This window comes from Apium graveolens, chromosome 2, assembly GCF_009905375.1.
Source record: "Apium graveolens cultivar Ventura chromosome 2, ASM990537v1, whole genome shotgun sequence".
NCBI lineage: Eukaryota > Viridiplantae > Streptophyta > Magnoliopsida > Apiales > Apiaceae > Apium > Apium graveolens.
In genome coordinates this window covers 245584178-245597311 of record NC_133648.1, presented here as the reverse complement: position 1 = coordinate 245597311, position 13134 = coordinate 245584178, and the positions used below count along the sequence as shown (strand labels likewise).

At 31.7% G+C, this 13134-nt stretch overlaps 1 protein-coding gene across 4 annotated transcripts; it reads left to right on the top strand.

Moving 5' to 3' along the window:
• The first annotated feature begins 6375 nt into the window (after positions 1–6375).
• Positions 6376–8894, top strand: LOC141708274 (protein arginine N-methyltransferase 5-like). Of its 4 annotated transcripts, none has more exons than XR_012569426.1 (5): positions 6376–6675; positions 7030–7189; positions 7314–7402; positions 7499–7748; positions 8269–8894. XR_012569426.1 is itself a non-coding variant. In XM_074511808.1 (5 exons), exons 1-5 carry the CDS (start codon positions 6664–6666, stop codon positions 8269–8271), a joined length of 267 nt encoding a protein of 88 aa, XP_074367909.1. In that variant the 5' UTR covers positions 6376–6663; the 3' UTR covers positions 8272–8894. The 4 variants fall into 4 exon arrangements, 2 of the variants coding, with proteins under 2 accessions (XP_074367909.1, XP_074367908.1); XM_074511808.1 differs by lacking the exon at positions 7030–7189 and having other exon boundaries at positions 7499–7574; positions 7662–7748; XM_074511807.1 differs by lacking the exon at positions 6376–6675 and having other exon boundaries at positions 6729–7209; positions 7499–7574; positions 7662–7748.
• The last annotated feature ends 4240 nt before the right edge of the window (positions 8895–13134 follow it).

Sequence of the window (13134 nt, the reverse complement as noted above, 5' to 3'; positions counted from 1 at the left end):
ATAGACGAAATATTAAAAGTTTGGTTGTCGGTCGGTTGGTACTTGCTGAAATTACTCAATTACCCTTTTTTATTATCGAATTAATTAATATTAAACTCTATTATTGCCATTCCAATAAAACAACAAACTCTTCGCACTACTTCAACTTCAACTTCACGTGAAACCTAATCTCAGCGCAACACCCCCAAAATTCATTATTCCTTCCTGTATTACGGATTTACAAAACAATTCAAAGCATCCCTTTCGTCTTCCATAATTACTTAATTATAAATAACTAACTTAATTATAAATTATTATAAATATCTATCTATTACTATCTATCTATCTATTATTATTATATAAAAGACGAAATATTAAAAAAATTGATGTATTACATGTTTTTTTAGTACACGCGACCTCTGTTCTGAAAGTCGATGATTGATTAATAGGGGTGAGCAGAAAACCGCACAAACCGCAAAAACCGCCCGCACCGCACAAAACCACACTGCAAAACGCGATTTTTAATTTTTGTGATGCGGTTACGGTTTGAATTTTTAATAAACCGCGCGGTGCAGTGCGGGTTGTGGTTTTAAATTTCTGAAATACGGTTCAAACCGCACCGCACCGCAATATTTAATATATTATAAATAAATAAATATATATATATATACATACACACTTATATTCCTATCGGGTAACATAAAGAACCATTTTATGTTCTTAGTTAAACTGAATTTCACCAAATAACCATAGCATCCTTATTGAGTTAGAATTATATGTTAAATTCATTAAGGAATTCAAATGGATCACACGATCTTCTGACAAATACAAATAAAAAAGAGACTATACAATCTCTAATTTGTATTTATTCACTGGGAAAATCAAAATACAAGTATTTATACTAGGGAACTAAGATGTTGCATTCTGATTGACTAAAACTATTTTCGGAAATTTGATTAAATTTAAGTTTTGTATTTAGTTAATTTTTTTGAACTTGTAAAGTATAAACCGCAGTGAACCGCACCACACCACACCGCATTTTCGTGGTGTGATTTATGCGGTTTTCGAGGGTATGCGGTGTGGTTGCGGTTTGGAAATTTGAGCAAACCGCATGTGCGGTTTGGTTTGCGGTTTAAGAAAAAAACTGCACCGCCCGCACCGCGCTCACCCCTACTGATTAATCACCGAACGAACAGTAACTAATTTATTTGATTATATAAAAATTGGGTCATAATTTACTATGTTATAATTGAAAAAATTATAAAAGTTTGATTGGCGAATTCTAATCGTTAATTTTTCCCTATCAATTTAAATTTTTAAATCAAATTGAACCATATACCATTCTAATTGATATTAAAGTCAAACTATTCTTTTAAGAAATATATTTAATAAAATAATATATAATAATTATTTAGAACAACCGTGCGATAAAACAACCCGTGCGAACAACCGTGCATCACACTGGTTTTAGGCATCACACTGGTTTTAGGCTAGTTATTACTAATAGGTAAGAAAAGTAATTTACAATAAAAAAAGTAAAAAAAAACGTTTTCAATTATATATGTAAATTCTTTACATGTAATGTACATACATACAGTTATACACGACAAATGGACAAACAAGTTGATTCGGAGAATTTGGGGATAATAAAAATGAGATGCTTGATATTGAACGACTTATAAATAGGGATGACAATTTATACTGAACTGATGAATACCTGATCCGTACCGATCCGATTGGGTTTTACCGAACTCGAATATTTCGGGTTTGGATTCGGGTTTGGATTTGATTTTTAAACCCGAACCATTTTCGGGTCGGGTTTGGATTTAAGGCATACCGTTCCGACCCGAACCCGAAAACCCGAAACCCGTTCCATTCTGACCTGAACCCGAACCCGATCTGAAACCCGTGTTAATATATAAATAATATTTTATATTTTATATGTAGTAATATAATATATAATATAATATATTACTAATATTAGTACTAAAAAAATTAATTTTTATAAACTATCGCATTAAAGTCGTTTAAATATGTTTTAAGCATGTTCAATACAAGTATACTAAATGTCAAAATTATTGCATTATTTTACTAAAAGTTTTATTCACACAGGTATGATCCATTGTCTTATCTGAACTCTTTAATTCAACCCCAAAAATTTCAATATCATCGTATTTATGAGCACTTTGCTCATATCAGATCATAGTAATTTTTCACTAGAGTTTGTGCAAATTAAGGTACAATTAGATAGCGATCTACAAACCCGAACCCGAACCGAACCCGATAGGTTCGGGTTCGGGTTTAGTGTTTCAGGTTTTTCTGGATTCGGGTTCGGGTTTAGCAAAAAATAATCGAGTTCGGTTTTGATTTTGTCAAACCCGTTCCGACCAACCCGATTGTCATCCCTACTTATAAATTCAATTGAGTACACTGTACACCCATCAAAGTGTGTCCGAGAGGAATACCCCGACATGGATCCATATATGGTTGTCACTCTATCAATCTATATTTGTGGAGAAATGTGTGATAAAAATCCAACGAAATTTATTTTTAGAAATGTGATTTTGTACTGATTTCATGATTTTGCATCCATTTTTGCCGAGTCTATATAAAACTCATTAAATGTTATCACCTGCATCAGTTTGTAGATGTAGTAAAGAAAATTCAGGTTGCAAGACTAATTTTCATCAGTATGTCGATTTTAACAATATTTGACTTGCCCGTACTATAATTTATCGATCTATGTAGCTTGTTAATAGTGTCATGACCTAGGTGCATTTAAAATTATTCTTTATTCTTGTGGGTGCATGTATATCATCTTACAACAAATGTCGAGCATTTCTCATTTTCCAGTACCACAACCTACTAACTACCTTAAAGATAATATTTACTTCCTCCGTCCCAGTCAATTTGTTATATTTGGTTTGAGCACAGAAATTAAGAAATATATATAAATTAGTGAAAAAAAAGAAAAAAAAATGGATGAAATGGTGGTATTTATTAATTTTTAATGTATAAAAAAAAGATAGTGGAGTAAAAGTAGTGTGAAAAGGGAAGAAAAGTGAGAAAGTTGTGAGACGGTTAATTATTTTTGGTAAATTTTGAAATATAAAAAATTTGATAAATATCCAAAAAAAACTGTAAAAACATGGTTGTAACAGAGACAATATAATTTGTACCTGTATGATCAAAAAAGGAGATAAGCTGCATCGGATCTCTCGCTTTCGTCATCAATTGGTGTTACTTGAGAATCATCGAAGTTGTACCACTGGTTTTACTTAAGAAACTGCATAGCCAAATTTAGAAATTTACTACAACAAAATAGGTCAATTACGACGGCCAACTTACGACGGAAAAAAAAGTGCGCCCAACTTATGATGGAAAAAAGTAAAACGTCGTAATTATTTATGACGAAACACAAAACTGTCGTAAGTTTAGTATTTTATTAATAAAATTATGCACGACACGATTAAACAAAAATAAAAATTATTTGAAGTTGCGACGATTTAAACATTTCGTCGTAAGTTAATAATTTTTATTAAAATTTTAACTTGAAATTGAAAAAAAAATATTTAATCAAAATTTACAACGAAATATGTGCGATGGAAAAAATCGGATCGTCAAATTTATGACGGAAATTAAAATTCGTCGTAAGTTATCAAAGAGGGAAATTTACCTTTTTCCCCAAATTTTTGGCGGGGAAAATATTGAACGTCCAATTTACGACGGAAATTAAAATTCGTCGTAAGTTATTAAAGAGGAAAATTTAACTTTTTCCCCAAATTTTTGGCGGTAAATTTGACTTTTCTCAATTTTTTTGCAGATAATAATTTATGACGGGTTCTGTCGTAAATTAGCACATGATTTTTTATAATTTCAATTTTTAAGAAATATTATTTCATGATCCAACCATATTAATGTCAGCATTTATTTGTTTGGGCGACATTTCAAGAATTTCTGTAAAAAAGTATAAATTTTGATAAAATAATTTAATATGAAACATTGATTATATCACTAATATATATATAGATATATAATCATCCATATGGTTGGATCGTTCAAAAATATTTTTAAAATAATCGTAACACCAATCTAGGAATAAACACTAGTTAACAGTACTAGTCCAACTGATGCTTCACTGGTAAATTGGCAAATCAGATAAAATTATTTTGACAATTAATTTTTGTAATATCACTAATATATATCAATTGAAATCCATATAGTTGTATCGTTCAAAAATATTTTTAAAATAATCGAAACACCGATTTAGAATTAAATACTAGTTAACTGTACTGGTCAAACTAATGTTTGACTGTTAAAATGGCAAACCAACTATAATTATTTTGATATGAAATTTTGGTTATATCACTCATATATATATATATATATATACATTCATACGGTTGGATCGTTCAAAAATATTTTTAAAATAATCGAAACATCAACTCAGGATTAAACACTAGTTAACAGTACTAGTCAAACTGATGTTTGACTGTTAAAATGACAAACCTGATAAAAATATTTTGACATTAAATTTTGGTTATATCACTAATATATATATATATATATATATATATATATATATATATATATATATATATATATATTTACATCCATACGGTTGGATCATTCAAAAATATTTTTAAAATAATCGAAACATCAATGCAAAAGTAAACACTAGTTAGTTGTACTAGTCAAACTGATGATTGACTGTTAAAATGACAAACCAAATAAAATTATTTTGATACGAAAATTTGGTTATATCACTAATATATATATGTTTTGACATCCGTACGGTTGGATCGTTGAAAAATATTTTTAAAATAATCGAAACATCAATTCAGGATTAAACACTACTTACATGTACTAGTCAAACTGATCTTTGACAGTTAAAATGTCAAACCAAATAAAATTATTTTGATATGAAATTTTGGTTATATCACTAATTTATATATCTATTTACATCCATACGGTTGGATCGTTGAAAAATATTTTTAAAATAATCGAAACACAAATTCAGAAGTAAACATTAGTTAGATGTACTAGTCAAACTGATGCTTGAATGTTAAAATGTCAAACCAAATAAAATTATCTTGATATGAAATTTTGGTTATATCACTAATATATATATCTATTGAAATTCATACGGTTGGATCGTTTGAAAATATTTTTAAAATAATCAAAACACCAATTCAGGATTAAACATTAGCTAGCCGTACTAGTCAAACTAATACTTGACTGTTAAAATGACAAATCATATAAAATTATTTTGATATGAAATTTTGGTTATATCACTAATATATATATCTATTGACATCCATATGGTTAGATCGTTGAAAAATATTTTTAAAATAGTAGTAACACAAATTCTGAACTAAACACTAGTTAATTGTACTAGTCAAACTAATGTTTGACTGTTAAAATGTGAAACCAAATAAATTTATTTTGATATGAAATTTTGATTATATCACTAATATATATATCTATTTACATCCATACGGTTGGATCGTTGAAAAATATTAGTAAAATAATCGAAACACCAATTTAGGATTAAACACTAGTTAGTTGTACTAGTCAAACTAACGTTTAACTGTTAAAATGGCAAACCAAATAAAACTATTTTGATATGAAATTTTGGTTACATCACTAATATATATATGTATTCACATCCATATGGTTGGATCGTTGATAAATATTTTTAAAATAATCGAAACACTAATTCAAGATTCAACAGCAGTTAGCTGTACTAGTCAAAATGATGCTTGACTGTTAAAATATCAAACCAAATAAAATTATTATGATATAAAATTTTGGTTATATAACTAATATATATCTATTGACATCATACAGTTGGATCGTTGAAAAATATTTTTAAAATAATCGAAACAATAATTCAAGATTCAATACTAGTTAGTTGTACTAGTCAAACTGATGTTTGACTGTTAAAATGTCAAACCAAATAAAATTAGTTTGATATGAAATTTTGGTTATATCACTAATATATATATCTATTGACATCCATACAGTTAGATCGTTGAAAAATATTTTTAAAATAGTCGTAACACTAATTCAGGATTAAATATTAGCTAGCCGTACTAGTCAAACTAATGCTTGATTGTTAAAATGTCAAACCAAATAAAATTATATCACGAACCCCGTTACTTTCAATAAAACCTTTGCATTTTTTAATTAAACAAATGTATTATTCAACATAAATATAATGTTAAATAGTAAATTATCATTTTGTACCTTAATATTTCTTCTAATTAGACATTTATCATTCTTATTTAACGACAAAAAAAATCTTATTTAAATTTGTTAAATATCGTTTATTAACAAAACATCAGCTAAATTATAAAAAAAAAACCCAGCTATTTAACGGATTAATCGTCATAACCCTATTTTCTCTCTACCTTACTCTTCCCCAAAACTTTAAATCTCACAATCTCGGCCTCCCGCACTCCTTCACCTTCCTTCTCAATGCCACACCATCCTTATCTTTACTTTATGTATCTTGTTCTATTCTCAGCTTGATCAGTAACAGTGTCGAATTACAACCACAACTCTCTTCAATTTCAAGCAAACGAAAATGAATTTGAAAATACACCGAGTCCAATTAGTGGTCCTAGATTCGAGAAACAAGGAAGCTATTCGATTACAAGTTCTTCGATTTTGGGAGAGATTATGAATATTGAGGTCTGTGTTTACGGCTATAATCTTGTTTTGGTGTTGTTTTTGATTTATTTTATAAACTAATACCTATTACTCTTTTTTATTCTGTTCAATTTGATAATTAGGTTTTATAATTATTTGAATTTGATATTGGATAATGTGATGTTTGTATTGAATCTAAGATTTTAGGATTACGGAAAGTGTAGTCGTACTGATAAATGTTGCGTGGTTGCAAGCATGGCGTGCTAGTTCATTTTTTGTCTAGTGTTAATGATGAAGAGTCTAATTAATTACCAATGCTTGTTTTGGTTGGACATAATAGCTTTTAGAAAAAACTTGCTGTTGTGACACTGATAAACACATCTTACTCACTCTCAGTTACAGGGCCTCTAACTTCTATTCTGTTTGACCATCCGGGAGTTATACCTTTTGTCTTTTGAGCATTATGTATATGCTGTACATTACCAAAATGGTCCTCTTTTCAAGATATCTTTTGAGTTAGGTTTGGGTGCCTTCAGCAGGAAAATAGCTTACTATTGTATGTCTTCCTTGATGAGAGTAATTTTCGTCTTACTGAATTTTTTTCAAAATTTTCTGTGTATATATATATGATGAATGCCATTTAACTGTCATTTTATAAGTGCTCTTGTTTTTTCTTTTAGAGAGAACAGATGGACTCTTGGGAATTATGGAATTCCTTTCGTATTCTACGTGAGCATCACAGCCAGTTATCAATTGCACTTGATATCTCGTGAGTAAAGTTTTATAAATAACTGTTACAAAGTTTGCAACTAGGATACATATTATTCTGAAATATATCTTATAAAGTGTATCTGTTGTTAATTAGGCCTTCACTTCCTTCAGCAAATTCACTTGGGCGTTGGTTCGGAGAGCCTGTTAGAGCAGCCATCATTTATACAAATGTATAAATCATGGACACTCTTTGCACTTTGCGCCTCTGCAAAGGTTTTGAGTTATTAATACTTGCTCTCATGTACTTAATTTTACAGTCTTTTCTGACGAACGCAAAGGGGTATCCATGTCTTTCTAAGTGTCACAAGCAGCTAATGAGCGGGTTTTTCAATCACTCAATTCAGGTGATCAATGTTCAATAAAAATATCTTCCGACTTATACAGTTAAACCTTGCAAAATGTTTTGAAGTTGATTGGTATAACTTCTTGATAGATTGAGTAGAGAAATAGACAGATGCTATATATTAAGGTGAGAGAGAGAGAGATGTGAGGAAGGGGTGAGAGAGAGAGAGATGTGAGGAAGGGAGACAGTGGGTTTAAATAGAGTTGGGTTTGGTCGAGTGAATAAAAATGGAATGAAATTTGTGCAGTATAGGGTAAAATATTCATAATTAAATGTTCGATATGCTAGTTTACGGTGCACGGTGCCTAATTAATACATGTTTTAATTATGTGCCTATATGCTATGAAACTAGTTAATTGTAGTCGTTATTGCTAGATTATGCCAGGTTGCTCAAATGCCCAGTGTAAGTTGATGTTTCAAGTTGTTAATTTTTAAGAGATTTAACGCATTGCATTATGTTTGTATTTATAGTTGTCTTTGAACTGCTATCAGTTGAGCTTTTGTGTTTTTTATTTGTGTAGTGACAGTAGCATTACAAACCCATTGTCTCGCCAAAGGCCTATGATGTATCAAGACCCAAATGTGCAATATGCACCTGTTCAAAGTAGGGTTACTACTAATCCTGTTGAACAGAAGATCACTGATTCAAGAATGCATATGCAACAACAATATCAAGACTCTGGGTATTTGTTGCCAACTCAATATTATCTGCAACGTCATCCACAGTTGCAGCAACCTCAGTTCATTCATGCTGGTTCGCAGTATGTCCAACATCTTCCCATGGGAGCAGTGCCAATGCAAGCATACTATCGTGTATATTCTTCCCAGCAACCACAACATTCTCACCATCCTGCAGTTGAGCAGCAATACCCAGTGTACTATGTGCCTGCTAGACAGACCCAAGCATACAACATGCCTGTGCAACAAGCGCATTATAGTGAAGTTGCTGGTACCGCACCTGAAACTACTGCTCAGTTGTATAATGGTATTTACATTTTTGTATTACATATCGAAAGGTTAAATATTATTCTAGAAGTTTTGTGGCTATGAGAATATTTATGTAAATTATGGTATTTTCAACTTTTGATTTGTATAATTGTGTGCATAATTGCTTGTTATAAAATTCAAATTTTAATTTTGTGTTGAATTGGGATTCAATTGTATTTAGAATTTAATTTGAAAGTTGAATGGGTGGAACCAGAATAGCCTTTTTGAGAATAAAACTTACGACGGAAATTCTGGGTTATTTATGACGATTGTTCATTGTATTGTTTTAGTAATTTATTAAAGGTGGGTCCCAAAATATTTAAACTGACGATTTTTTCCGTCGGATGTTAACAACATACGACGATTTTTTCCGTCGGATGTTAACAACATACGACGAATATTTTCGTCGTAAGTTTATTTATTATTATTGTGGGCCCACTTTCACCAACTTACGACGTAATTTTATTTTGTGACGAAAAAACGAACTTACTACTCGACCAAAAACGACGATTTTTTTCCGTCGTAATTGGCTCAATTACGACGATTTCAGTTCAAAAAAACCGTCGTAAATGGTCAGATTTCTTGTAGTGATTATTACTCTTTTAAGTAGCCGCATTAGGGCAAAAATAGTCATTATTACTCTTTCATACCTATGGAGTGATCATAAAAATCAATCTCCAGCCAAAACATTTAAATTACATAAGCAGTTTTACTAATATAATTTGCTTATGTATATATAATCAACAATAATTAGAAGTTGCACCTTGATGTGTGCTGTGTAGTGACCACATTCCGGGCTACCATAGTGGTTCGCCACGGCATACAACTCATAATTGTGTTGGTCAGCATTCCTTGCTACATAATTTGTCAAATTTAATTGTGATGGAAAGGTGATGGGGGTGTACAACTTCCGTGTCAATAAGTTTGGTGAATTGAAACGATTCAGTTGAATCACCAAAATCTTCAGAAGATGAAGTATTTTGCCTAAATTAATAGAAACAAGAAACCATCATGTTGACCTAAATTAATTAAAAAGCTAAAAATACTTACCATGAAACCAAATTGTTACGGAGAAAAGCTTCCAAGCAGCTATAAATGGAAGTAGCTGCACCACGCATGGGCCAGATCCCAAGGGCAGGGAAAGTGATGTAAAACACTCAAAACGTACGGATCTCATATAACATGTTGATTGACCGGCAGTGACCCTGCAAAAAACCATTTGTTGTATAAATTAGTTATAGGGGTTTTATATGACTATTCATCTAGTATATTCATGGAGTTAAGACTTATAATAGTCGCCAGTTTCAGAAATGCAAAAATGGGGGTCATCCGAGAAATCTCGGGACATACTTACTAATTGTGACTATATAAAATTACATCCAATTCCGGCTTCATTATTTTATCAGAATAAGCTTGCTAATTTTAATTACTGCCTCAAATTGATGTAAATCATTTAAGTGAAAGTTGTAAGCCAACTGCACATATGCTATAAAATCTTATCCTATAGCTGTTTGAGATGACTGAACAATCTTTATAATAAGGAAACAAGGGGCTCAGAAGCGACAAACATATGACATTTAAATCAAAAGAACTTGCAGATGTTATTTTGTATCCTAAACAAGCTCTCAAGGGACTGTTGGGATATGGAAATTGCAGAACCAGGTGGCGGCATCAAACATTTTTTATCGCGAAGCATTACAAGTACTAACAATTTTAGAAACAGTGAGCATGAATCGAAAAGGCAACAGAGGGGATAGAGGAGGGTGTGGAAAATGATATTTTGTTAAACCCTTTCTGGGAATTGGGAGTCAAACGCTACTTGAAAGTCCTGAAGTTTGTTTGTTGGAAATTTTACAAGTCTGAGTACTTTTTTTTTTTTAATTCTGTAATTGTCTAGCTAGTTCTGTTGAACATCAATTGAGTTTGTTAGTGCATAACAAATTTGGTATCAGAGCTTTTTACGGTCATCGCGCCTCAACCAGCAATGGAAACAAGACGAGCTCAAAGAATAGAGCAGGTAGAGGAAGCAGTAACAGAGCTTCATCGTACGGTGTTAGCAGAGATAGCAATGGCTGTTGACCGGGCAGCGATGTAGATGCAACATACTTCAAGACTAGACCAAGTTAGCCAAAAGTTACAGATCCGCTTAGACCGAGAGAATAATGAGGCCTTAATCGAAAATGTTCGCCGGAGACAGGATGAATTCCAATCAGAAATTAAGTCTACCATGGCGACTCCCCGGCAAAACCATCAAAGTCCAATCGGAGGTGGGAAGTGGGCTTGTTTTTTTTCCGCGCTGTGGATGCTGCAAGCTTGCAATTGTGCGTGGCCCTGCACGATTATGGGATAAAACAAATATGACTAGAATAATGAGAGCATGCATGTATCCTCCAGAGCCGGCTTTACATGGAGTTTGAGCAGTTATTTGCCTAGGGCCCTCCAATATATATACATATATGTAGTATTAATATTTATAATTATTATTATTAATTATATTCAATAAATTTATTAAAATAATATCTATTCTTCTCCCGTATAGACCAGTTTAGAAATCTGGACAGTACTTTAACTTTAGACTCATTCAATACAATAAAGAAAGATAATAGCCCAATAAATTAATATAATATTTTACAATATTTTAAATCACTTTAAGTCTTTAATATAACCAAAAAGATAGAAAATCTAATACGCTCAATTGAGCAAATATAGAACTAAGAAGAGCAGCAAAGGTAATATATAGTGATCTCTTCAATATTTTTATACTTTGGTATTTTAAATTCAAAACTAATTTACTATACTAGATACTACATATTTTTGATTCTTTGTAGTATATTACAGGTGTTAGCATAATAACGGGTAAAAGGAAGCATGATTCAGGATGTTAAAAGGAATGTTTTAAGAGAAAGAAAAAAGAGAGGCAAGACAAACTCACACAATCTTTACAAGAATCTATGAATAGGTATGTGAAACCTATTAATATATTGGGTAATTCAAGTGAGAATGTCACTGTTAATGATAATTTGCCTGAGAATTAGTGGATGAAAATATCAATGACTTGAATGTTGATACTAATTTGCCTGAGAATTTGGTGGATGGAAATTTGAATGATATAACTGTTGATGAACATTTGGCTGAAAATTTGAATAACGTGAATGTTGATATTTTGCGGATGAAAATTTAAGTGATTTGATTGATCCGGGGAATTGGGAGAAGAATATGTCACAAAGAAAGATTGATTTTTTGGTAGAAAAGGGTCCAATAAGAGTTTTGGATGAAGCATATCCTGTTAATGAACAAAATAGAAGTTTCAGTAACAAACACTACACCCGATCTTTACCGAATGGAGAAAAACTTGATAGGTCATGGCTTGTGTACTCTTGATCTTTAGATTTTGGTTCCAAAATACTAGGGCCTCCGAAATCCTGGAGACGGTCCTGTGGAGTATGAAAGAGACACATATGCTACACCATTTGATCCTCTATCAACTTACGATGACACAACAAATGGAACATCACTACCAAATTTAGACGACGAGCCTTTTGTTCCGTATGAAAATTACATCGAAAGAACTATCCAGATTCGTGATCGAGTAAAATATCGTCAACTGCAGACTGACTTGGTAGAGCATATCTCGAAATTTCACAATTCCTGTTAAATTATTTGAATTTTATTTTTTTACAATTATGTTGTTCTTGTAATTTTTTTTAATTTTTTCTCATTTATTTAAATTTATGAAAAATATTTTATCTTTAAATTAATCTAATTTACAAAAAATAATTTTTATTAGTTTTAATAATTTACTAACTAAAATATTTTAAATCATATTTTAAGTTTAACTTGTAAAACTGTGGGAACAAATATTTAAGAAAATAATGTTTAAAAAACAAAATTGGGCAGCCACCTTTTGGAGCACAGTTTGGTCAAGAATTTGTAATGTACAACATTTGTAGTGTCTTTGTGGGATCCGTAAACAGGTGCAAGCGGTCTTCTCCGTTGGTGTTGCTCTAAAGGATATTTCATTATCAATGTTATACCCAAAATTTGGCATTGAACCATTGTGGGTCAAACACGGGCTAATTACAGTCAAACTCGGTACTGCATTGCGAAAGGTTAGGACGCGCCCAGGCTCACAAGACGCGCCCACCTTTTGTGGGAATGTTTATTAAGGATGATTCTGTGGAAAGGAGGTTTGGAAGCACTTAACTGGTGTCGAACGCGTCTAGGGAGCTAGGACACATCCACCATGATGGATGTATCTAGCAATTATGGTCTTTTAGCGATGAAGGTTGGAGCACGCGCCTAGAGGCTTAGGACGCGTCCTGTCTCTATGGAATGTTGAGAGAGGTAGTTGCTGGAAAAATAATACAGGTTTCATGAAAGTCGGGACACGCCCAACGTCT

Coding starts and splice junctions, on each gene's coding strand:
- LOC141708274 (XM_074511807.1), top strand. Junction 7,403..7,498: donor TCAATTGCACTTGATATCTC/GTGAGTAAAGTT, acceptor GTTGTTAATTAG/GCCTTCACTTCCTTCAGCAA. Junction 7,575..7,661: donor CAGCCATCATTTATACAAAT/GTATAAATCATG, acceptor TTAATTTTACAG/TCTTTTCTGACGAACGCAAA.